The sequence below is a fragment of the Ornithodoros turicata genome, chromosome 1 (assembly GCF_037126465.1).
Source record: "Ornithodoros turicata isolate Travis chromosome 1, ASM3712646v1, whole genome shotgun sequence".
In the NCBI taxonomy this organism is placed as follows: domain Eukaryota; kingdom Metazoa; phylum Arthropoda; class Arachnida; order Ixodida; family Argasidae; genus Ornithodoros; species Ornithodoros turicata.
Window position 1 is genome coordinate 34,055,188 of NC_088201.1, and position 26,731 is coordinate 34,081,918.

The window sequence follows — 26,731 nt, forward strand, 5'->3', positions numbered from 1 at the left end:
ATTATGCGCCACCGAAACCGCAATTTACGCTTTCCCTCTTCTCTTCTCCTCAAGGAGCGCAGCAATGCGGAGCTGCCTGTCATTGGTCTCCTCAAACGATTTGTCCAATCATTGTGGGAGATCGTGTGAAGAGACCAATGAGAGCCCACTCCGCAGTGTGGCGCTTCTTGAGAAGGAGAGGGAGGCGGAACGCGTAGATTTTGGTTTCTTTCGCCCACAAATCACGGAGGACGTAACCGATGAATTCCGTTCCTTTTGTGTTGTTGTCAAGGTAACTGCATCTCTAATTCCGCGATGAGAATTTTTTTTCACTTTAGTGCCCATTTAACTCGGTGAAGAAGACGACGGGTTTGTTCAGAAGCGGTCACCCTCGGACAAAGTAGAAAAGGTTCCAGTCCTTGATTAGGCTCAGTTTTCGGTACAAATTGTCCCAATATTTCATGTCGCCTTCGTCAGGAGGACTGCGAAGTGGAGTGCAGTGTTTGATCAACAGTGTTGGCCGTCTGTTGGCCAGTTGGTGCCCGACGTCTGAACGTCAGAAGCAACCTGTGCGCAGCTAAATGAAGGGTACACTCCAATTTCGCCACATTTTCTATATACTACTTTGAAGTGATTTGGAGGAACAGTATCCTCCCAATTGAATACAGTTCCCTTGTAACAGCGTATTGAGATTTCGGTCTTCCCCTCAAAAGATTGCTCTACATGAATAGCGCCCGTTCGCAGTTTTCTGTGCACTGGCCGTATAAATCTTGTCGGAGCTGAATGCATAATGGATGTACGTATAGTTGTGACGGGCACAGAATGCCAGCAAGTGCTTGCAACTCACAACATATTGCTGATCTGCAGTGCCCTCCGCGCTGTATTCTCTCTCACCAGATGCGGAAAATCTCATACTCTAGAATCTTTCACTTACAAACAGGAATTCAGCGTATAAACTTGGGGCCCCCTAGAGTATAGTAGAAAATATTCCCACATGCGGCGCATCATGAAATGACCAGTCGTCGTTCTTACATACACAAGAAGAGGTAATCGAAATTATAATCACATACTTACATACGAAAGATTTATGTTAATTAATTTTGTCGTTAATCAAAATAATGACGTGGCACCAATTGCATATAGTCCCAAGCCACCACGAATAATTTCCGAATGTAGCATCCCTGCAAATGTTTCGAGCCCACAGACCGTATTTCCCGCTGTAGCTGATCAGCTGGTTAAAACGCAAGCGAGTTGGTGGCATAGCTTTGAGTTGGGGGTTGTATTTAGTAGATAGTGTTGAGTGGCATAGGTTTTTCGTTATGGAAAATAGCTTGAGTCATGTTGAAGAGCCTGCGCGCTGCGGCGAAAGAGCAAAGCGCGCAAAGCTATTTGTAGCATGTGTGATTTACGTTGAGGGCCTTTATCTCGGAAAGAAGGAAAGTTTCCTTGCACGTGCCTTTCCCTCCCCACATACAAAAGCAAAACAGAACTTCTCCACATAACACGCGAAGGGCCAACCATTGTACAGAATGGTACTGTTATCATACCGGATTTGCGGAAAGAGCGGGGCGTACGCCTTCGTGTGACGACCGACACCAATGTACACAAGTGTCACAAAAAGGCGCACACCTCCTATTGTCAAAAACTCAGGGCAGAGAACATGGATGTTGATGGTTGATGGAAGGATGGATGATTAGGAACGTGTTATATGGTGAAGTTTTGTTTTAAGAATGTGCTCTAGAAGTTTGCGCTGCACTGTCAAAACAGAACTTCACCACATAACACGCTCCTAACCAACCATCATTCCAAATGATGTCATTCTGTTTCCTGATCTGTTGAAAACAGGACGAGGCGCCTATATTGGGCACGCATAATGCGTCCCAGATAGCGCCTCTTCCCATTTTCAACAAATCAGGAAACAGAATGACATCATTCGGAATGATGGTTGGTTAGGAGCGTGTTATGTGGTGAAGTTCTGTTTTAACAGTGCAGTAAAAAGCTTCTACCGCACAAAACAAAACTTCACCACATAACACGCTCCTAGCCAACCATCATCCTGAATGACATCATTCTCTCCCCTGATTTGTTAAAAACGAGAGACGTACGCTTTTTTATGACGCTTATCCAGAAATGTTAGTTGTCACAAAAAGGCGTACGCCCTGCACTTTCCACAAATCAAGAGTGACAGCGGTATCACTCTGTACAATGGTTGGCCTTCAGCGTGCTATGTGGTGAAGCTTTGTTTTAAGAGTGTATCTTGGACACGCAAAATGTGTTCCAGATAGCGCCTCGTCCCATTTCAACAAATCAGGAGACAGAATGGCGTCGTTCGGAATGTTTGACTAGGAGCGTGTTATGTGGTGAAGTTCGGTTCTAAGAGTGTGCTGTAGAAGCTTTTTACTGCACTGTTAAAACAGAACTTCACCACATAACACGCTCCTAGCCAACCATCATTCCAAATAATATCGTTCCGTCTCCTCATTTGTTGAGAATGGGACGGGGCGCCTATCTGGGAGGAGGAGGAGGAGGAGGAGTGTCGTTGGGAGGAACCCGAGAGGTCTGCCTGGGACACGCAGTGTTTTCGTACTTCAAGTGTCCGCACTCCGCATGGCGCCGAAAGTGTCTCATGCATTTAGCTCGTTGCGCATTGTGAACATGCTACTTCTTGGCATACGCACTGCGATTGCCTACGCTACAACTATAGAACTCTCTGTTTTCTGCTTCACTGAAGCGTCTAAGACAACGTATGGATTTCTAGCGTCAAGCATTTCCACAGCAAGACCGCGTACATTTGATTGCGCAGTCGAACATACGTAAAGTCGTAGGTGTTTACGAGTCTGCTACCCTTCGATATTCTTGCTCACGCTCATTGAATTCCATAACACGAAAGTAAGAAGGGTGACTTTTGGCTTGCCTCAACAGGAACGTGCGCTTCGCTCGTCTTCTTGTAACAAACTTCTTTTGGTAACTTCTCATAGGCAGTTGTACCTATTACATACGCCAACATCGCGTCGACATGGGCTTTGGCATTTAACAATTGCGTTACTGTATGCGTTCCGTGAGGAGAGAAGTTCCAAGTTTCAAAGGATATTCGTGACCAGGGTCCGTTTCCACGAATGTTGAGGAAATTCCTCAGTGCCGTCCTAAGTGCCTTTGTGAGCGAACGATCAGCGTTGGGGTCAGTAACGTGTGCCCGACACTCTACCGTATAGCTACTGAGGACTTTCCTCAGTGTTCGTGCAAGCGGGCCCAGTTCCTTCGGCAGCGCAAAAAACACGAAACTCGGTCATTGTCATCACTGTTAGATTTCCGCCCTAGATGGTGCGTTACGTGGTCTTAAGTTTCTCATGACCAGAATAATGCTGGTTCCATAGTCACGTAGGTTAGCACCTACTGCGCGCTGGACCAAAAATTGCAAGGCTGGACCTGAGGGCCTATAGCACTACCACTCGACACAGCGTGTGCGGGAGCAAAATTGGACACATTTTAAATGCACAATACATGGGTGAAGACGTTGTCATTGCACGTCCTTTCAACGGCGATTCCCTTTTACTGAGTCATATAGGAGTATGGAGGTATAAAAAGAGAAGCAGGACAGCTGCAGCTTGAAGAGCCGATTTTCTCTAGCCCACTTCCTCACCGTCGGACCTGTTGTCAGGAAATTCGGAGTTTCCTTATGTGCATGTCTGTGGGAGATAGCTGTAAGGCAGCTGAGGCATTACAGACTGACTGCGTGAGGCTTATTCCATTTTAAGCGTATGATGCGCTTTTGTATGATCTGCTCCATTCAATTCTGCGCTCGGTCGTCGAACTCACGAATATACGGTCGCTTGTTTTGTTGAGCGCTGCAAGAACCAACCAGCAGCAAAGAGGCGGGCATTCCATTCCATAGTAAGTATGGTATTAGCCCTAGTTGCATTTTCGATGCAAATATTGAGTTCATACTGCGCTCATACAGCTTGTCTGTCAACTTGTCTTTGTCTCTGACACCGCGTGCAGATGTTCAAGAAATCCGTCTTTGCCATCCGCATTGATTTCTGAGCTGCAGAGGAAAGATTGGACATCTACGAAATGGGTCACACTGCCAACCAAGTATTTCGAGGAAGAAGACATCATGGGGAACGTGCATTGCCACTTCTCAGTTGGGCCAAAAACCAGACAGTAGAAGCATTTCATGGCACGGATACGCATGTCAGACTACTTCCCAAGATAAATTATGTTGTTTGAAATGAAACAAAAGTGAATAAAAACAGCTACGTTGGCGGGCGAATGTTCGCTAAGAATTCGTATAATTATTGTAATTTGGTAAAAAAAAAAAAAAGAAAATAAACTCTGCCCTCTTAAAGGGGCACTAAGGTGCAAACATTTCTCCTAGCGGAATGAAAGGTGCAACATTCTCAACGGCCTATACCGCCTCGTGGTTCGAGACAGTGGTTCTCCGGCTGCTCAAGAAAGTGACGGTATAGCGACACCCTACAGGCAAGAACGTTTTTAACGTTTAACGTTTATTCTCCGTCCTTGTCCTACCCCGCACTGGGGGTTTTTAATTGAAACGTGTTTAATTTTTCAAAATTTACTCAGACAGATCTGGAAGCCAAAAGGTTTGAACACGACAAGGAAAGAGGACAGAGTAACGCTGTCCGTGTGTGTCCTCTGTCCTTGTCTCCGTCTCGTTGCATGATCATGTTTCAGCATATAATATGTTGGCATTAAAAAAAAAAAAAGAAAAACTTGGAAGATGCACGAGGGAATGAAGTTTCCAGACAGCGCAAGCGAAGATTTAACAGTCCAGTTTGTCAGAACCCCGAACATGTTATACAGGGTGTCCCAGAAAACGAGTCATTGAATTATAATTAAAAGAACTACGTCACTTAGAATCATGCGGTCAACGGCATTTGTTCTTACTAGGTTTTTGCCACCTCCTGATGTGAATATCTTGTAACATAACTTTAATTATGTAAATATTTACGACCTGAACTCGGAAATTTGCCAAGTAAATTTTACTTTGTTACCCTACCAATATGAAGAGCGTGCCGAATTTACTCAAATTCATGATAATTGGCAGTGATATTCAGCAGGAATCCCATCTGAAAAAATAGCCGAATATCATGCTTTTCGGAGCGCCTGAGCATAACGCGCGACGACTGCGCGCAGTGGCTGTCAGTCCGACGAAAGGAGGTTGCCAACCCAGCCCACAGCTTGATCGTAGAAAAAGTGACAGTTCCTGAAATTCGGAGAGGGAAGGCATGATCCCAGCGGAAGCCGGACGCGATAGCCGATACGCCATGCCTGTGTTATCTCTCTCTACGATATCTGTGTGGGCTGGGTTTCCAACCTCTTTTCGTCGGACAGACAACGAGTGCGCTAAGAATTCGTAGCGCGCTATCCTCTGGGAGCTCCGTAGAGCATGATGTGCGGCTGTTTTTTTTTTTTTTTTTTCGATGAGATAGCTCCTCGATATACCTGTCAATTATCATTAATTTTACCAAATTCAGCGCGCTCTTCACATTGGTGGGGTAGAAAAGTGACTTTCACTTGGCAAATTTCAAAGTTCAATTCGCAAAAACTTACATAATTAAACTTACATTACATGACATTCACATCAGGAGGTGGCATAAACCTAGTAAGAACAAATGCCTTACGTGTGAAATACGTAAAAGGCTCTCCCGACCTAACCTTGGTCAGTCTCCCCAACGTGTGAAATACGTAATAGGCTCTCTGACCTAAGCTTAGTCAGGCGTCGATGAAACGGCATTCGAGGAAAAGGCTTTCGATGAAATGCCGTTCGATGAAATGGGCGGACACCTGTCTGATCATGCATGTTTCAATAACCAACAAGCTCTGCACCTCCTCCCGATGTTATATGTCGCCATGCAGGCTGTTACTACACAGCATCCTCACTTGGTTTCCTTTGTGTCAATCAAGAGATGAATGCACTTAGTATTCATTTGCTACCATGCCAGTAGGAAAGCTGTTTATTTTCTAGCCAAACGACAACTGCTTTTAGCAAAAAAAAACAAAAACAGTTTTTTTAGGCTTCGATGGTCAATTTTCGTGAAAAGTCCGGCGTATAGGGCACTTACAAGGACTGATCATTTAATCCAGGCGCTGATTTTTCACTGGTGAAGCTATGATCCGTACGCATCAAAGTGGGAACATGGCAAGACACGTGGAAGCTCTGAGGTGCAAGTGCAGATGCGTAGCCGGAACCGGAAGGAAGCCTCTGTGGTGTGAATTTCACGGTGAAGGAGAAGGTTCAGCAGTGCATGCGTGCGCGTATTCATTCCTGTCTCGGGAATACCAGTGCAGAAACGCGCCAAATGCAGCTCGCAGCTTTCAAAGAGCCCTGCCTTCGTCGATGAAGATATTTGAATGGTATTCCCGTTTCAAAAGTGGAACCTTCGAAGACGATCCAGGCATGTCGTTCACCTGCCACTCCGCGGAGATCGTGTGCGACATTCGTGAAAACCGTGGAGTGGTTACGGGGGATGTTCGGATGTGCCAGAAAGACTTAACTGAAGATTTCTCGTAATACACTTTCACGCACATAAATGATTAGTGTAGTGAGGTGTTCTGCGGTATGGAAAGTATGAGCGTAACAGAACGTTGCTCCCACCGACCGCCCTGCCTCCCAAATCTTGCTCCGTGCGCCAACTTCTTGTAACCACTGGAAGGTCGTCGATTTCCTGCAGATCGTGCAACAGGTATCGCTAACCCCTATTCGAGTATGTCTACACCTTTTACAACTTCAGAGTGCGATGATTACTACAGAAAACAAACAAAACACAGTACCTAATGTGGCGTATATTGGTTTGTGCCGGGGCATCCTCGCAACAACCGCAGGATTTGTTTTCATCGGGCTTTCCTCAACTGCAGGGATAATTTTCCGTGAGGTCAGTACCACACGTACTCTCCCCAAACAACTTGCATTGTAACGAAACCATTGATTAAGGGAGAACCGCACATGTACAATGGGCAATGACATATGGGCGATTTCACATCAGATGCAGCAGGGAGGTCCCGTCGACCCCGTGGATTTTTATTATGCTTGTGCATTGGAAGCCAAATATACCAATATGTATGATGGCGGTGAAATGAATTGTTTGGTCAGGTAGTAGAGATGCAGAAATATGGAAGTTTAGAATATCGATAAATCAATGTGGCTGCATCACTACCAGGTAGTTCATTGTGCAAAAAGAAGGAACATAGCTGAGTTTGAATACAAAGGAGCAATGAGGTGACATTTAACATGGCTCAAAACCCTCTTTCATTCGTCATGCTATCCATCAGGAGCCACCATGCAAAATATTTTCGCTTTGAGGTATATTATAGCTGCACAATTAAATTTACAAAAACAGTTGGAGAAAGCAGTCGCGGACGGCCGACACGATCCTCGCGTGACGTAGGGAAGTACCCGTGCTTTTCCTCGTTGTTTCTTCCTTCTCAGCTCACGCGCCGCTTATACTTGCTTGAGCTGTGCCGCTCTACGTCACGAGTCACTGGCCGGGGGTCCACGTTACGTCACGAGGTTCTCTCGTTCTCCGATACGCTCTTTTCACGAGTGGAGGATTTTAAAGGTGTGCGGAACAGAGGCCTCGCGCGCTCTCTGTACACTCTTGAAACAGAACTTCACCACATAGCTCGGTGAAGGCGAACCATTGCACAGAAATGATACCTTTATCTGTGTGTATACTCTTGATCTGTGGAAAGCGCCGGGCGTACGCCTTGTTGTGACAATTAACAAAACTCCATAATTACGTTTAAAAAAAGCGTACGCCTCTCGTTTTCAGCCATTCAAGGGTCAGAACGATGTCATTGGTAGGCTAATACCCTACACTCTTAAAAATGAACTTCACCGCATAGCACGCTCCTAGCCAACCACTCTCTTGAATGATATCGCCATGTGCCCTGATTTGTTGAAAACGGTAGGCGTACGCCTTTTTGTGACACTTATGCGGTTCATAATTGTCACAAAAATGGCGTACGCCTCCCGTTTTCAGCAAATCAGGGCAGATAACGATATCATTCGAGATGATGGTTGGCTAGGAGCGTGCTATGCGGTGAAGTTCATTTCTAAGAGTGTAGTCAGACGGCAAACTTAAGGCCGTTTAACTTTACCTATAGCACGCTCCTACACTCTTAAAAATGAACTTCCCCACATAGCACGCTCCTAGCCAACCATCACCCCGAATGACAACGTTCTCGCCCTAGATTTGTTGAAAACGGGAGGAGGAGCCTATTTTGTGCCGTGCATAATGGCACAAAATAGGCTCCTCCTCCCGTTTTCAACAAATCAGGGGAGAGAACGTTGTCATTCGGGATGATGGTTGGCTAGGATCGCACTATGTGGTGAAGTTCATTTCTAAGAGTGTAGGCAACCATCATCTCGAATGACATCGTTCTCTCGCCTGATTTGTCGAAAACAGGAGGCGCGGGCCTTTTTTGTGACAATTATGCAGCACATAATTGTAACAAAAAAGGCGTACGCCTCCTGCTCGCCCATTGAATTATTCCGTATGGTAGAGGTCACAAAAAAAGGAGCTGATAATAATTGACAAAATATTACAAATACAGACACGCTCGCGAAGGAGTTTCGTAATAACAAACAGTGGCGTAGCCAAGGAAGGCGTTTCGGGGGTTCAAGGCCCCCTTCCCCGAAATTGTACCCACCAGCTCCCGTGGTATAGTGGGTAGGATGATCGCTTTCAACGCCGAGACTGGGAGGTGACGCGGGTTCGAATCCCCGCACCGATTGTGCTGTCTGAGGTTTTCCTTGGGTTTTCCGGCAGACTTTCCAGACGAATGTCGTCGCAGTTCCCCCTGAAGTCTGCCCAGGACGCATACTAGCCCCGCCTGTCCCCCACTCCTTCCTGCTGCCCTCTCTCCATCTGTCCACGTCTGTACGCCACTCATAGCCACAGTTGCTTCGCGGCGCTAACACAGAATTAAAAATTGTACCTTTGGTAGTTCATTTGGGAGAGGGAAAGCCAGGCGAAATCAATCTTCATCCCCCTCCATGTAAAGTTCCCATAGAACCCGTCCCGAAATATGTTGCTGGCTACACTCTGAAAATGGAACTTTACCTAATAACACGCAGACTATATGCGGTGAAGTTCTGTTTTTAGAGTGTACACGTTGCTGATAACAAACGTGTGAGCATGGAAATGACAGTGCCACGTTTAACAACGTAACTGAATACACTTCAAAGTCGTTCACGAGTATTTACGAGTTTCTTTTTATTTATTTGACCGGAGAGTACGTCACTCCTTTTTGGAATAGTAATAGCAGGCAGCAACGCAAAATGAAAAAAGAAAAAAAAAATCAAAGGGAAGTTTCTGTCAGTACAATGTGATCGCCTGCTGAGATTTCTTTTCACCGAAGCTGTACATCTTCGTTAGAAATGAATAAAAATAAAAACATGGATGGATATCCTGGTTTCTCCGCCAAAGCTCTCAAAGGCCTAAAAATGATGGCTATAGAAGATGTTGCGACTGGGTCTTCTACACCGTGTAGCTTATTACGGTCATCCGGCAGCACGTTGAATGGGAACAGAGGTTCCATGGCTACATTAATGTAGGATTCTATACTGCCAATGATAACAGTCCAACAATTATTAGATGTATTTGTGCCAATGGTTGTTACAATGAATGGGAGACGGAACTCTATAGGCTACCTCCTTGTCGATGGCATCCACGTAAGACCTTGGTTCTGCAGTCAATGGAACTTCCACAGAAAGTTTGTACCAAAATTGTTTCACCGACGAGTGACGGTGCTGCAGGAAACATAATACTGCTGAAAAGCATTTGCTGTAACTTAGCACCGGTACGTTTAAAACACGCGACACCTGCCCACAAAAAGGTGCTGCATTCCAGCTGATCTGGACTGATGTCACGGATGTGCGCTACGTATTCTACATTATAAAAAAAATTGTAGACTATGAAGGCGACACTATTCTGTGGCATGACATCGGAAAGCTCTGACATGCAAGAATGAGAGGGGCTTCACCAATACGGTGTCAGGAAGAACCAATGAAGGGCGTTGTCAGCACAAGTTCCGAGCTCTTCAAATGTTAATGCACTGGCTGATGAATTTATAGAAGCATAGTCGGTGAAGGCTATGGAGGATTAAAACCAACGGAGTACTCTATTAGACTCGCGAACACATCATTTTATATTTTCAATTCAAGGAGCGTGTACCAGATCGTGGAAAAGTGCACTTTCTCCACAGAACATAACATACACAGCGTTAAAGCGGTTGTTGACAGACTAATATTGACACTCCGGAGTTTTCTTCGAACACAATGAAATAAACAGAAAAACAGCCTTTTTGGTATCGTTGCAAAGCCTATTGGAACCATGCAACTAGATAATTGAAAACTCTTAAGTTATGTTCTACACATAAAATCATGTTTGTATATATCTGTAAAACTCCTGTACTTTTTTTCTTTTTTGTACCTGATGATGTCTAGTCTTCACGGAAGATTGTACCCTAATAAACCAAGTGAAGCTTCAGTGTTTCTCGTATTAGTGATTGTGCCTCTGGACTATAGACTCAACCATTGACATGCTTCTATATAAAAATTTGCATGGAGTTTTTGCATACATTATTCGTATACTTTGTACATATTAGCATAGAAATATTATCTGGAGCAAGGGAATAGACGATTTTCCTGATAGCATAGCGCTGCTATTCAAAGTTTGTTCTATAAGCCTTGCTTCACATCGGCGCGGTGTACGCTTCCTGGTTCAAATTCATGCTTGTAGGCTAACCAATGAACAGTCCCTTAGCAACAAAAATTTGCCGGATACCTTTCTTTTTTCTCCTTTTTTTTTTTATCCGTGGGGTCTATTAGAAAAGCGACTTGCCGCGGCGCGAAGCAGATTTTTGCTCTTGGAGCACATGTCCCTATCGTGCGAGGTGTACAAAGTTGAAGTCGACCTGATAGATGATAAGCACGTGTAGCATTCTCTTATCTTTGCAATCAGCTCTTCTAGTGCTGTTCTCCATCCCAGGTGAAAAGGAGCAAAAAAAGCACTCTCAGCGGAACGTCACCGCTTCACTGGGTGTCCTTTGGTGGTGGACTTCACAATCACACTGTCACGTTTACGCTTGCGTCTACGGGTTACGGGCGCTTACGGTGGGGGTTGCCATGACGACGAAGAGACGGCGCCCGCAAGATCGCTTCCGCAAGGAGTTGGAGCAACTTCAACTTTTCTCCCGCAAGCTCCGTAACCGTAAGCGCACTGGCCAATAGGATGGCAGAAAAGTTCGGATGCCGCGCAAGCGTTTTGTCTCGCGCGTCTCCTTGCAAAGATGGCGGAAACATTGGATGTCTTAGAAGCACTTATTCTCCTAGTCGAGAAGTTTCCCTGGCTATACAATAGAAAAAGAAGCGACTACAGGGATGCCACGAAAAAAGAAAACTCATGGATGACAATTAGCATAGCTGTGGGTCTGTCAGGTGATACCTTTACTCAATGAATCTGTCCGAAGTAGCGAGTTGTACGTTGCACTGTCAACAATGGCGTTAGGTTAAGAACATTGACAGTTAACAGTTAAGAACATCGTCAAGGAATGTCTGATTGTCTTCCAAAGCAATTGGCACCGTGGTGCTCGACGCTGGACGCCATGCTACTCTGTGGCTCTATTTCACTTTTCTTCCGAAGGATGGCGCTCTAGGAGGCCGCTCTTCATTAGAGGAACGGAGCGCCGAAACGTAGTAATGTGAACGATGAAGGAATGGGGGGGGGGGGGGGGGGGGGAGCCGGCAACGAGATGGCTACTACGTGAGCGCAACCCGTAGCCCGTAAGCACGAACGTGGCAGTGTGAACCAGCCTTTAGGCACTCGCAGCGGCATCGAAATAGCGTAGAGAATATTGAAGAATAAGCATTGCTCTCACGATAGTTCTCTAGTTACGCAATAGAAATTACTTGAGACAGTTAGTTGGATGGTGGTCAGTAGACACTAAGAAGAAAAAATGAGAAAAAGGGGATGTAATTGCAGCTTCTATTACTCCCCTAGATTGCAATCACCATTTTCAGCTTCCTGGCCCTGAATTATGCTCCCGAGTGCCGCAAATAGAGGCCCTAAGCTTCGCATAAACTTCCGTGCATTTGGTTCCAAAAGGTAATAATGGTTGTGGCAATGAATCTAGTCCCCGAAGGGACGAAACTTACTCCTTTTTTCTTTAGAGTGTTTCTCAAACTTTTCCAGTACGTGACCCCTTTTAGTAGTACCAAACCTACCATGCCCCCTCACCGTAATGATCCTTCTGAAAATTTACTTTCTTTCAATGGCGCAGATACATTTACATTTTAATTCATTTAAAAGACATTAACCACAGCAGAGAGAGCTACCAAAAATGCTTATTAATGTTTTTCAACAAGGTTTGATTTAGTCATGTATTTTAAAGTGCCACCCCGGACTCAGAAAGCATTTTATTTAATCTACGAAAAGCTGGTGCCTCAATAATTCTATACGCGAAATTTCAATCCTGTTTACGAACGCTGTGCATTTCTGTCAATTTTTGAAGATCTGCTGAGCCTCCACAAGTTTCGATGGCGCAACGAGCGAGTGACGTAATCATAAGCCCACAATTTGCAATGATGTCATGTTCTGGTGAGGTCACTCGTCTCCTAGCAACGACGCCTACATCCGGGGAGGGTCACGTGGTGGAGAAGTCATGTGAGGCTGATCGAAAGAGGGGAAAATGGGAGAGATGCCTTCTCCTTCTTTCTGTTTTCTCCAAGGTCGGAGCAGTCGGATGGTATGTCACGTGGGGCTCCGCTAACGGAGTGCAAAAAGTGAGCCCCCCGGAAGACACGAAGGGCAACAACGTAGCCAGATGAGAGCCGGGCGCTCCGTCGGAGCATAATATGACGTCACAGTTCTCAAAAATAAAAATTAATTTTCTCTAGCTTTCGCGTCACGTAGAGTCAAAATATTTTGCAGAAATGTAAAGTGTGACAAGAAGGTTTCAGCAACATAACTTTGGTAGGATTCTGAAGACACGAGATTTAGTCCGTAATGGCACTTTAATGAGAAGGATGTATTTGCTTTCTTGATACAAGCAAATCATTGCGTGGGTCTGTGTGACTCAAGGCACATCACATGTCTGCTTCAGCATCCAACCTGTTTCTGGAGTTAGATTTCATTACTAGGAGAGTCGAGAAACCACTTTCACAGACGTAAGTTGATGAGAAAGGAAGGATAATTTTCAGGGCGAATTTGCTGGTCTTGGGGCAAGCGCAAAGCATTTTGGCCCAGCAATTAGAATTGCTGAACTGTTGTTATTCTTGGAACTCCTCTTTGGCTGCGCTGTTGTTGATGAGTTCCAAGAATTCCTCTTGTATGTCATCCGGAAGATGGTAAATAGTGCATCGGCCTCCATATACTGTATATGTGTATGCTTGTATGACTCTTAAAGAAAAACGGCGTTGAAAGAGTATGGGCACCGAGACTGAAAATTCATCTGTGTTACGGCGAGCAGAATGCACATATAGTTGGACCCTCCATGACCCCCATTGACCGCCCCCATTGTGTGACCCCCATTGTGTCATGACCCATTTTGGGGTCATGACACACAGTTTGAGAAACACTGCCTTAGAGTGTATAGACTCGGGATGCGCCCGTTAAGCAACACTGTTACGATAGCAGTCGTGTTTTTAACGTACCATTGACTATTCTGTAGAGGAATCGGTGGCTAGTGATGCGAAACAGTCTGTATAGTATATCCCTACATATTGTTCTATATTAAAGGAGCACTAAAGTACAAAAATATTTCGCGGAATTAAAGACGCCGTTACCTTAAAGCAACACAAAAGGAACGGGAATCATCTGTTGAGTCGTTCGTGATTTGTGCCCGAACGAAACCGCAATTTACGCTCTCCCTCTTCTCTGCTCAAGAAGCGCGGCAATGCCAAGCGGCCTGTGATTGGTCCTCTTAAATGATTTGCCCAATCATCGCGGGAGATCGTTTCAGGATACCAATGACAGGCGGCTCCGAATCATCGCCCTTCTTGGGAAGGAAGGGGAAATCGTAAATTGCGGTTTCGTTCGCGCACATATCACGAACGACTCAACGGATGATTCCCGTTCCTTTTGTGCTGGTGTCAAGGTAACGCCATCCTTCATTTCGCGAGGAGAAATTTTTGCACTTTTGTGCCCCATTAAGCCTTTGACAGTAGATAAGCCTTTAACATTGACGATAAACACTTCGCAGAAAAATTCTGGGAAGGACATGGACACGCAAGAGGGAACGGTGGCCGTGGCCTTAGCGCAGGTCATCGATCGAGACGTTGCTGCCATGGAGCAAATAGTGCAAGAGCCCATTTTTCGCATGACGCCAGACTCGAAAAGCAGACGGCTTCGAGTTCTCGTTCGCAATCTTCTAGTCGTAAGTCTCATCAGAGCCATGGACGGCGAGAGAGAGAGAGATGGGGGATCAGCCGGGGATGGAGCCTGGGGGCCCTGGCCTCTTCAGGACCCCGCCCGACCCAATGCCCGACTGCTAGCATCAGACACTAAGCTGATGCATTCGGTTTACTGTGACTTGATGGACATGTCTGGAGCACACGTAAACAATCGTATAACCAAGAAATAATTAGACTATGTTATCGAGACGTGAGGAGGGGGCCCGTGTCATCCCCAGGACCCGTAATTTCTCTCGCCGGCCCTGATCAGAGCTCAGACATTTTTATGTGTGAAGCAGGTGGTCTTATGTTGCACACTCTCGTCATGTTCATCTCTCTAGGTGAGCCTGGGCTTCGTCCTGCTGTTTACGTCGTTTCAGTCATTACAGAACCTCCAGAGCAGCATCAATGCCGAAGAAAATTTGGGAACGACGGCATTGGCTGTCCTTTACATGACCCAGGTTGTCTCCAGCATGTTTGTTCCCGCTTATGTCATTCACTTGATGGGCCTTAAATACGCTCTCGCTACTTCTATGCTTTTGTACTGGTGAGTCATCAGCTTGTCTTTTTGTTGTATGAAAGCTATTTCCAGCTGAACTGTATCTCGATTATTTTATGCGCCATCCAACTGTTGGCCAATAGGAACTGTAACGTGTTTTCTCGTCCTTGAGCCCCCTCGCGCCTGTCCCCCTTTGTTGCATCCTGAAAGCACTTAAAGTACCTGGTAAACAAATATGTATGAAACTACGTCGGCATCTGCTACGTACACGCTGGACTGGTCAGTACTGGGGCTATAGAGGCCCAGGGCGCCTCGTGCCTGCCATGGCTTGATGGTTCGACCAGAGTACTGAGGTACTGGTGGGTTAGCGGAACCGCCTTGCACGAATACTGGTTAGGTGTAAAGAGCAAAACAAACAAACAAAAAGTCCAGCATGAATGGGTGAAAAAGTCTTTTTTGTGTGTAAATAGCCTGTTCTTTTTTGTCCTGTTGTGCGCCAGGTCTTTAGCTAAGGCGCCGTCCTAACGTCCTTTATGTGTGTAGTCACAACACAGGAACTGACAGCGAAGATCTGCTGCGATTTCTCAGATTTCCCACAGCGTTCCATTCATATGATGCTACGTGCAACGGCGGCAGTCAAACCGAAACAAAGTGACACAACGTCCTGTCTAGTCGGTGTCACATATCGTTTGTCTTCACAGCCATTGTATCGGGAACAGCGTTTAAGTTTGTTCCCTCGTCGAAATTTACTACTCTCATGCTTGGGCGAGTAAAATCTTCCTTTCGACTAATTAACCGTCAAATTAACACACATATGACGCATGATACACGCGTTAGCACGAAACACCGCGGCTTCTTGTTGCGTCACGCGTCACATTACCGCCAAGTGTTTTCTTTTTTCTTCCCTGGGTCGAATGCGCTCGAGCTCTTATACATTCATAGCGAAGTCACGCCAGTTGATTATGGAGATTGTTTTTGCTCTCCAAAATAGTGTTATGAATTCCGGTACATCATCTTTTCAGCGTCGGTTTTCGCTTCCTGTCAAGACACACTGTTTTATTTGCCTTGCAGCACCTATTTTCTATCTAACTTCTACCCCACTTGGTACACGATGATTCCAGCAGCCGTCCTGGTAGGCGCAAGCGCTGCGCCCATGTGGACATCCAAGTGCGCCATCCTAGCGTACCTGGCCGGTGAATATGCTGCCCTCAACAACCAGGACGTCTCTAACGTCGTCACGAGGTTCTTCAGCGTCTTCTTCATGCTCTTTCAGACAGCGCAGATCTGGGGGAACCTCATATCGTCCGTCGTTCTCAGTGCGCCAGGTTCCAATCGGACTGAAAGCCACGCCGCTGACATTACCCAATGTGGCATCAAGTAAGTAGGTCGTGGATGGCTCCACTGGTACACTCTTAAAAATGAACTTCACCACATAGCACGCTCCTAGCCAACCACCATCACGAATGACAACGTTCTCGCCCCTGATTTGTTGAAAACGGGAGGAGGAGCCTATTTTGTGCCGTGCATAATGGGCACAAAATAGGCTCCTCCTCCCGTTTTCAACAAATCAGGGGCGAGAACGTTGTCATTCGTGATGGTGGTTGGCTAGGAGCGTGCTATGTGGTGAAGTTCATTTTTAAGAGTGTACGGGCAGGATGGTCTTCAGCAGAGCATGTCCAATTCACAGTTTTGCTTACAAAACGTACGCTCTAAAAATAGAACTTCACCGCATAAAACACGATCTACGCGAACCACGATGCCGAATGATGCGGTTATCACTCCTGATTTGTATAAAGCGCGGGGCGTACGCCCTTTTGTGACAATTAACATAATTGCACAGGTGTCACAAAAAGGCGTACGCATCCCGTTTTCAACAAATCAGGGGAGAGAACGATGTCACTCGGAATCGACGAACTTTCTTTTTTTACAAGTATCTGTCCGATACCACCTACAAGCTGCGCACCGTGTGAATGAGTGGGAGGCGCTCATTATTTAAATAAAAATTCAAATGAGTTCGGTAAAAAAACATAACTTCTAAAGCAGGGCGCTGTCGGCATTAAAATGGGTACTACCCCTTTTGGGACCTTCAGTGGACACCTTTTGGAGAAAAATCTGCCAAATGACTCGCTTCGAGTCATTTGTTGCAGTAATTAATTGGTTTCGGTTTACATATTTTTGTCGCGGCTGGTCGCGGTGAAGCGGAAAAGGACGCTCTTCCACTCCCTTATCTACCAATGAATTATGTCCTTTTGCGCTTCACCGCGACCAGCCGCGACAAAATATGTAAACCGAAACCAACTAATTACTGCAACAAATGACACGCTTCGGTGGCAGATTTTTCTCTAAAAGGTGTCTACTGAAGGTCCCAAAAGGGGTAGTACCCATTTTAATGCCAACAGCGCCCTGCTTTAGAAGTTGTTTTCTAACGGAACTCATTTGAATTTTTATTTAAATAATGAGCGCCTCCCACTCATTCACACGGTGCGCAGCTTGTAGGTGGTATCGGACAGATACTTGTAAAAAAGAAAGTTCGTCGATTGGTGCACACATTCGCGAATTATTTAGCCCGGAGGTTTAACTGAGACACCCGGTATAGCTACGGGTGAAGAAATACCTCAGAGGAATCTTCAACATTGTGGGTAACCTATGTAGCGGATAACATACAAGGGAATTGACGAGGCCATTATCAGTGGCTTTGTGCGGGTATCTCAGGTCCGAGCTCAGGTCGACATCTCCTGATTGCTTACTTATACTCCATCACGTTACTTATAGTACTCTAGCTCCTCCTTTATGCGCATCCCTTCGGCAATTAAGCTGCACATTTTTAAGTGGGGAGTAGCGAGGATCTGTGGCTCCGCTTTTGGTCAACTTTGCGCCAAGAGCTTTCCCGTCCCTCATATCTCCATAGCCGTTCTCCCATGGATATGGAGGGTAACGCTTTGAGATCCTCAGCGACTCGTCGTCGTTTCTGAAAATGTGCCGCCATATAATGTCCAGGATGCTCTAGATGTGCGGATGCGGGCACGCACGTGGAATATTTATTGCCAGGAGCTCAAGGTGGGCACGTCCAATCACAGTGTGGACCTGCTTACATGGCGGTGAGAAATCAGGCGAGTTGTGGAATGTTTATAATGACGAAAACAGCGCTAGAAAAACACAAGGACGAATACCCTGTTCTGTCTACTTCTCCGTCGTCTACTTAGATATAGCTTTATGTACTAGAACTTTACAGCAGCACGGACATCGCAGCCTCAGAACGAAGAACTCAGAAACCCTGCTTTCGTTCGTGGACCACGTGGGTGCTGGTGAAGAACTGACCCTAATTTTGGGGACATGAAAAATACGACCGGCCTCGTTATCCCAGTTTTGAACGTTCTCGTTCACTAAATTATGAGTTCTACCTGGCCAAGGACACCAGCAGTTTGGAGGCATGGTTCATGATCCTTAGACACATCGTCTTCCGCAGGAAATTTGAGAATGCGTGCTTATACTTCAACGTACTTTAAAGCGATATCCCCTGGCTCCCCGCAGCAGCGTCGGTCATGATCACAGTTCTGCAATTTAAAATGCTACATTACCACCAGTAGTCATTTAAAATATCCTCCAGCCTGGGAATCATCAAACAATTTTGAGGCAACCTCACGTTTCTCCGTGAAGAAATAAAAACCGTGTTCAAAAATAAGCAGTTCATTCCTGTCTACGTCACTCCACGTTGTGCAGTTGAGATACATTATCATTGCATATAAGTGCCAATCATTACTGATGTATGGTTACTCTGAACTTATCCGTGCACACACTGTTCTTGCAGCTTCCTTCCAACAGTCGTTCAGGGTCAGAATAACACCAATCTGGAAGCACCAGACGACATGAGACGCTACACACTTTCAGCCATCTACACATCGTTGGCTCTGCTGGCTGGTATCAGCGTCCTGCTTTTCCTGGAACCCATTAAGACCAAACTGAGTCAGTGCGATAAACCAAGGACGTATCTTCTCGTTGAAACGCTGAAGCAATTGCGCAACCCCTACCAGGTCGCCATTGTTCCACTAACCTTCTACAGTGGTATAGAACAGGCTTTTATCTTCACGGACTTCAGCAAGGTGAGCTATAACACCAAACCCCAGTTCACTATATGTCTTCGATACGCACATTAGTCCGTTATACATTGCGCTGCCCACATGTGTCTTTACTCTCTGTCGTTACTCCTAAACGGGGCACTAAAGTGCAAAAATTTGTCCTCGCGGAATGAAAGGTGCCGTTACCTTGAGAGCAATACAAAAGGAACGGGATTCACCTGTTGCATCCTTCGTGATTTATGCGCGAACGAAACCGCAAATTACACGTTCCTCCTTCTCTCCTCAAGAAACGCCGCAAAGCGGAGAGGATTACCACTGGTTTCTTCAAAGGATCATCCGCGCGACGATTGGGCAAATCGTTTGAGGAGACCAATGGCAGTCCGCTCCGCATTGCCGCCCTTCTTGAGAAGAAAAGAGGGAAAGCGTAAATCGGCGATGCTGTTCACGCATAAATCCCGGGCGACGCGAGGGACGAATCCCGTTCCTTTTGTATCCCTGTGAAGGTAATGGCATCTTTCCGCGAAGAGAAATCTTCAGCACGACTCATCAGTTCGGTGACGTAGTCATGACCGTAGCCAGCGTTGATGTACGGGAACAGTGTATCCAAGCTTGTGTCACTGCATCTTGGCAAACAGGAGAAAAAAAAAAGGCCTGAACGAAGTGATGTCGTGACGCGATGTATTGAAAGCGTACGCGATGAACGGTAGAAGAGTGTCCCATGCAGTTTGTATGGCAGGCGCCGACGTACATTGGGATAATATCGCAGAGAGTACGGTTCAGGCGCTTTGCGAGACGGTTGCACTGTGGGTTATATGCGGTTGTGGTCAGGCGCTTGATTTGATAAGTGTTAAGGAGTTCGGAAACAATGGTAGGCAGAAACGCAGCACCTCTGTCACTTAAAATTTCCCTGGGTGCTATGTTACGCAATATCACTTGATCGAGAAGAAACGATGTGATGTCGGGCGCTGTAGTAGTGGAGAGTGCCTTCGTCTCTGCATATCGAGTATGGTGGTCAACACAAAAAATGATCCACCGGTTGCCCTCATTCGAATGGCAATGCGCCAAGAAGGTCGATCACGTATGAATTTGTTTCTTTGGTACGTATGACATATAATATAATTGTTCACCCATCAGCAGGAATAAACCAAAAAGTCACGCGTTAGTTTTTCAGCGGATATTTATTCTCAGAAACGTCAATTTTTGTCAATAGAGAATTGATTTCCGCAGCGTGCAGAAGGGTGAAGCGATATCTACAAAGTGATTAATATTTTGTTGGCCAGCCCTTGGACTTGATCATATCAGCACATCGCTTAAGCATTGATGAATTCAGATTCTCTAAAGAGCTCATGTGATTATTAATGCGGTAGCATTATTGTGGTACCCCCAGAATTTTCTGTGCGATGTGTGCGAAAACTCATGAGTAGCGCTGAGCGGCGATAGATCGCGTCACGGGTACTGCCCTGGAGCAACCTATGCGTGGCGCAGCAGGGCGTGGAGCGTCGGTGCGTGGCGCAGCCTGCGAACTCACTGCCGGCGCGGCTCGCGATGCAGTATCACACTCTAAGATAAAAGGGTGTGAAAAGGTGGTAACTTCCCAGTTACCACCTAGGTCAACATAGCGTCTGATAAAGGGCGCAAAAGGGTGGTAAAAGCAATTATCATATGTCCAAATTGCTACAAAAAGACGTACGCCCCCCTCGCTCACCGAATCAGAAGCGGTAACTCTATTATTCGTGGCTGAGAGTGAGGCAGCCTCCTAAAAGGTGTAACTACTCCACCATTTTTTCTATGAGTGCAGACCACGTGGCCGGTTCAGGAGTGGCTGGTAGAGGATAACACCGATTATGTGTCGTGCGTTTTACTATGAAAGGTGGTCATGGGACGACCAAGAAAATGGCCTCTGATAGAAGGCGCTTACTAGGTAGAAGATACTTACCAAGGCGCAACGAGATAAACGTGCAAGGGAGACAACCGAGCGGTGAGAGCGACGTACCGACATATCGTTATCTGCCCTGGGGGCTTAATCGCTTCATCGTCGTTACGGTCGTTACAAGCTAACGAGTGGCGGGAAATTCAAAAAGGCGGGCGGGAAAATTAAAAAGGTGGCCACGTGATAAAACACGTGCACGGCGCTCGTCCGCGCGATATGTGAAGGACGTGGTACACGTCACGCGCAATGTGGCACGTGCCCATCTTTTTGAATTTCCCGCCACTCGTTAGCTTGTAACGACCGTAACGACGATGAAGCGATTAAGCCCCCTGATTCGTTTAAAACCGGAGGCGTACGCCTTTTTTGTGACAATTATCAACAGCATAAGTGTCACAAAAAAGGCGTACCCCTCGCGTTTTCAACGAATCAGGGCAGATAACCATATAATTCGAGATGATGGTTGGCTAGGAGCGTGCTATGCAGTGAAGTTCATTTTTAAGAGAGTACGCCTTTTTGTCTTCATTATGTACTGCATAATGGTACAAAATAGGCTGCGCCTCCCGTTTTCAACAAATCAGGGCAGATAACGATATCAATCGAGATTATGGTTGGCTAGGAGCGTGCTATGCAGTGAAGTTCATTTTTAAGAGTGTACGCCTTTTTGTCTTCATTATGTACTGCATAATGGTACAAAATAGGCTGCGCCTCCCGTTTTCAACAAATCAGGGCAGATAACGATATCAATCGAGATTATGGTTGGCTAGGAGCGTGCTATGCAGTGAAGTTCATTTTTAAGAGTGTACGCCTTTTTGTCTTCATTATGTACTGCATAATGGTACAAAATAGGCTGCGCCTCCCGTTTTCAACAAATCAGGGCAGATAACGATATCATTCGAGATTATGGTTGGCTAGGAGCGTGCTATGCAGTGAAGTTCATTTTTAAGAGTATACGCCTTTTTGTCTTCATTATGTACTGCATAATGGTACAAAATAGGCTGCACCTCCCGTTTTCAACAAATCACGGCAGATAACGATATCAATCGAGATTATGGATGGCTAGGAGCGTGCTATGCAGTGAAGTTCATTTTTAAGAGTGTACGCCTTTTTGTCTTCATTATGTACTGCATAATGATACAAAATAGGCTGCGCCTCCCGTTTTCAACAAATCAGGGCAGATAACGATATCATTCGAGATTATGGTTGGCTAGGAGCGTGCTATGCAGTGAAGTTCATTTTTAAGAGTGTACGCCTTTTTGTCTTCATTATGTACTGCATAATGGTACAAAATAGGATGCGCCTCCCGTTTTCAACAAATCAGGGCAGATAACGATATCATTCGAGATTATGGTTGGCTAGGAGCGTGCTATGCAGTGAAGTTCATTTTTAAGACTGTACGCCTTTTTGTCTTCATTATGTACTGCATAATGGTATAAAATAGGCTGCGCCTCCCGTTTTCAACAAATCAGGGCAGATAACGATATCATTCGAGATTATGGTTGGCTAGGAGCGTGCTAAGCAGTGAAGTTCATTTTTAAGAGTGTACGCCTTTTTGTCTTCATTATGTACTGCATAATGGTACAAAATATGATGCGCCTCCCGTTTTCAACAAATCAGGGCAGATAACGATATCATTCGAGATTATGGTTGGCTAGGAGCGTGCTATGCAGTGAAGTTCATTTTTAAGAGTGTACGCCTTTTTATCTTCATTATGTACTGCATAATGGTACAAAATAGGATGCGCCTCCCGTTTTCAACAAATCAGGGCAGATAACGATATCATTCGAGATTATGGTTGGCTAGGAGCGTGCTATACAGTGAAGTTCATTTTTAACAGTGTACGCCTTTTTGTCTTCATTATGTACTGCATAATGGTACAAAATAGGCTGCGCCTCCCGTTTTCAACAAATCAGGGCAGATAACGATATCATTCGAGATTATGGTTGGCTAGGAGCGTGCTATGCAGTGAAGTTCATTTTTAAGAGTATACGCCTTTTTGTCTTCATTATGTACTGCATAATGGTACAAAATAGGCTGCACCTCCCGTTTTCAACAAATCACGGCAGATAACGATATCAATCGAGATTATGGTTGGCTAGGAGCGTGCTATGCAGTGAAGTTCATTTTTAAGACTGTACGCCTTTTTGTCTTCATTATGTACTGCATAATGGTATAAAATAGGCTGCGCCTCCCGTTTTCAACAAATCAGGGCAGATAACGATATCATTCGAGATTATGGTTGGCTAGGAGCGTGCTAAGCAGTGAAGTTCATTTTTAAGAGTGTACGCCTTTTTGTCTTCATTATGTACTGCATAATGGTACAAAATAGGATGCGCCTCCCGTTTTCAACAAATCAGGGCAGATAACGATATCATTCGAGATTGTGGTTGGCTAGGAGCGTGCTATGCAGTGAAGTTCATTTTTAAGAGTGTACGCCTTTTTCTCTTCATTATGTACTGCATAATGGTACAAAATAGGATGCGCCTCCCGTTTTCAACAAATCAGGGCAGATTACGATATCATTCGAGATTATGGTTGGCTAGGAGCGTGCTATACAGTGAAGTTCATTTTTAAGAGTGTACGCCTTTTTGTCTTCATTATGTACTGCATAATGGTACAAAATAGGCTGCGCCTCCCGTTTTCAACAAATCAGGGCAGATAACGATATCATTCGAGATTATGGTTGGCTAGGAGCGTGCTATGCAGTGAAGTTCATTTTTAAGAGTATACGCCTTTTTGTCTTCATTATGTACTGCATAATGGTACAAAATAGGCTGCACCTCCCGTTTTCAACAAATCACGGCAGATAACGATATCAATCGAGATTATGGTTGGCTAGGAGCGTGCTATGCAGTGAAGTTCATTTTTAAGAGTGTACGCCTTTTTGTCTTCATTATGTACTGCATAATGATACAAAATAGGCTGCGCCTCCCGTTTTCAACAAATCAGGGCAGATAACGATATCATTCGAGATTATGGTTGGCTAGGAGCGTGCTATGCAGTGAAGTTCATTTTTAAGAGTGTACGCCTTTTTGTCTTCATTATGTACTGCATAATGGTACAAAATAGGATGCGCCTCCCGTTTTCAACAAATCAGGGCAGATAACGATATCATTCGAGATTATGGTTGGCTAGGAGCGTGCTATGCAGTGAAGTTCATTTTTAAGACTGTACGCCTTTTTGTCTTCATTATGTACTGCATAATGGTATAAAATAGGCTGCGCCTCCCGTTTTCAACAAATCAGGGCAGATAACGATATCATTCGAGATTATGGTTGGCTAGGAGCGTGCTAAGCAGTGAAGTTCATTTTTAAGAGTGTACGCCTTTTTGTCTTCATTATGTACTGCATAATGGTACAAAATAGGATGCGCCTCCCGTTTTCAACAAATCAGGGCAGATAACGATATCATTCGAGATTGTGGTTGGCTAGGAGCGTGCTATGCAGTGAAGTTCATTTTTAAGAGTGTACGCCTTTTTGTCTTCATTATGTACTGCATAATGGTACAAAATAGGATGCGCCTCCCGTTTTCAACAAATCAGGGCATATAACGATATCATTCGAGATTATGGTTGGCTAGGAGCGTGCTATGCAGTGAAGTTCATTTTTAAGAGTGTACGCCTTTTTGTCTTCATTATGTACTGCATAATAGTACAAAATAGGATGCGCCTCCCGTTTTCAACAAATCAGGGCAGATAACGATATCATTCGAGATTATGGTTGGCTAGGAGCGTGCTATGCAGTGAAGTTCATTTTTAAGAGTGTACGCCTTTTTGTCTTCATTATGTACTGCATAATGGTACAAAATAGGCTGCGCCTCCCGTTTTCAACAAATCAGGGCAGATAACGATATCATTCGAGATTATGGTTGGCTAGGAGCGTGCTATGCAGTGAAGTTCATTTTTAAGAGTGTACGCCTTTTTGTCTTCATTATGTACTGCATAATGGTACAAAATAGGATGCGCCTCCCGTTTTCAACAAATCAGGGCAGATAACGATATCATTCGAGATTATGGTTGGCTAGGAGCGTGCTATGCAGTGAAGTTCATTTTTAAGACTGTACGCCTTTTTGTCTTCATTATGTACTGCATAATGGTATAAAATAGGCTGCGCCTCCCGTTTTCAACAAATCAGGGCAGATAACGATATCATTCGAGATTATGGTTGGCTAGGAGCGTGCTAAGCAGTGAAGTTCATTTTTAAGAGTGTACGCCTTTTTGTCTTCATTATGTACTGCATAATGGTACAAAATAGGATGCGCCTCCCGTTTTCAACAAATCAGGGCAGATAACGATATCATTCGAGATTGTGGTTGGCTAGGAGCGTGCTATGCAGTGAAGTTCATTTTTAAGAGTGTACGCCTTTTTGTCTTCATTATGTACTGCATAATGGTACAAAATAGGATGCGCCTCCCGTTTTCAACAAATCAGGGCAGATAACGATATCATTCGAGATTATGGTTGGCTAGGAGCGTGCTATGCAGTGAAGTTCATTTTTAAGACTGTACGCCTTTTTGTCTTCATTATGTACTGCATAATGGTATAAAATAGGCTGCGCCTCCCGTTTTCAACAAATCAGGGCAGATAACGATATCATTCGAGATTATGGTTGGCTAGGAGCGTGCTAAGCAGTGAAGTTCATTTTTAAGAGTGTACGCCTTTTTGTCTTCATTATGTACTGCATAATGGTACAAAATAGGATGCGCCTCCCGTTTTCAACAAATCAGGGCAGATAACGATATCATTCGAGATTGTGGTTGGCTAGGAGCGTGCTATGCAGTGAAGTTCATTTTTAAGAGTGTACGCCTTTTTGTCTTCATTATGTACTGCATAATGGTACAAAATAGGATGCGCCTCCCGTTTTCAACAAATCAGGGCATATAACGATATCATTCGAGATTATGGTTGGCTAGGAGCGTGCTATGCAGTGAAGTTCATTTTTAAGAGTGTACGCCTTTTTGTCTTCATTATGTGCTGCATAATAGTACAAAATAGGATGCGCCTCCCGTTTTCAACAAATCAGGGCAGATAACGATATCATTCGAGATTATGGTTGGCTAGGAGCGTGCTATGCAGTGAAGTTCATTTTTAAGAGTGTACGCCTTTTTGTCTTCATTATGTACTGCATAATGGTACAAAATAGGATGCGCCTCCCGTTTTCAACAAATCAGGGCAGATAACGATATCATTCGAGATTATGGTTGGCTAGGAGCGTGCTATGCAGTGAAGTTCATTTTTAAGAGTGTACGCCTTTTTGTCTTCATTATGTACTGCATAATGGTACAAAATAGGCTGCGCCTCCCGTTTTCAACAAATCAGGGCAGATAACGATATCATTCGAGATTATGGTTGGCTAGGAGCGTGCTATGCAGTGAAGTTCATTTTTAAGAGTGTACGCCTTTTTGTCTTCATTATGTACTGCATAATGGTACAAAATAGGATGCGCCTCCCGTTTTCAACAAATCAGGGCAGATAACGATACCATTCGAGATTATGGTTGGCTAGGAGCGTGCTATGCAGTGAAGTTCATTTTTAAGAGTGTACGCCTTTTTGTCTTCATTATGTACTGCATAATGGTACAAAATAGGCTGCGCCTCCCGTTTTCAACAAATCAGGGCAGATAACGATATCAATCGAGATTATGGTTGGCTAGGAGCGTGCTATGCAGTGAAGTTCATTTTTAAGAGTGTACCCCTTTTTGTCTTCATTATGTACTGCATAATGGTACAAAATAGGCTGCGCCTCCCGTTTTCAACAAATCAGGGCAGATAACGATATCATTCGAGATTATGGTTGGCTAGGAGCGTGCTATGCAGTGAAGTTCATTTTTAAGAGTGTA

The 26,731-nt window shown here is 45.0% G+C and overlaps 1 protein-coding gene across 4 annotated transcripts in view; it reads left to right on the forward strand.

Moving 5' to 3' along the window:
- The window catches only part of LOC135377945 (protein unc-93 homolog A-like), a 58,119-nt gene that overhangs the window by 15,016 nt on the left and 16,372 nt on the right, over nt 1-26,731 (forward strand). For 2 of the 4 annotated variants that reach the window (XM_064610726.1, XM_064610727.1), the window contains exons 2-5: nt 14,203-14,376; nt 14,734-14,939; nt 15,963-16,268; nt 18,700-18,991. In XM_064610726.1, coding sequence (XP_064466796.1) covers nt 14,203-14,376; nt 14,734-14,939; nt 15,963-16,268; nt 18,700-18,991 — 978 coding nt within the window. Of the gene's footprint in view, nt 1-223; nt 568-11,785; nt 12,108-14,202; nt 14,377-14,733; nt 14,940-15,962; nt 16,269-18,699; nt 18,992-26,731 lie in introns of those variants that run through there. The other 2 variants (XM_064610728.1, XM_064610729.1) reach the window with 2 other exon arrangements.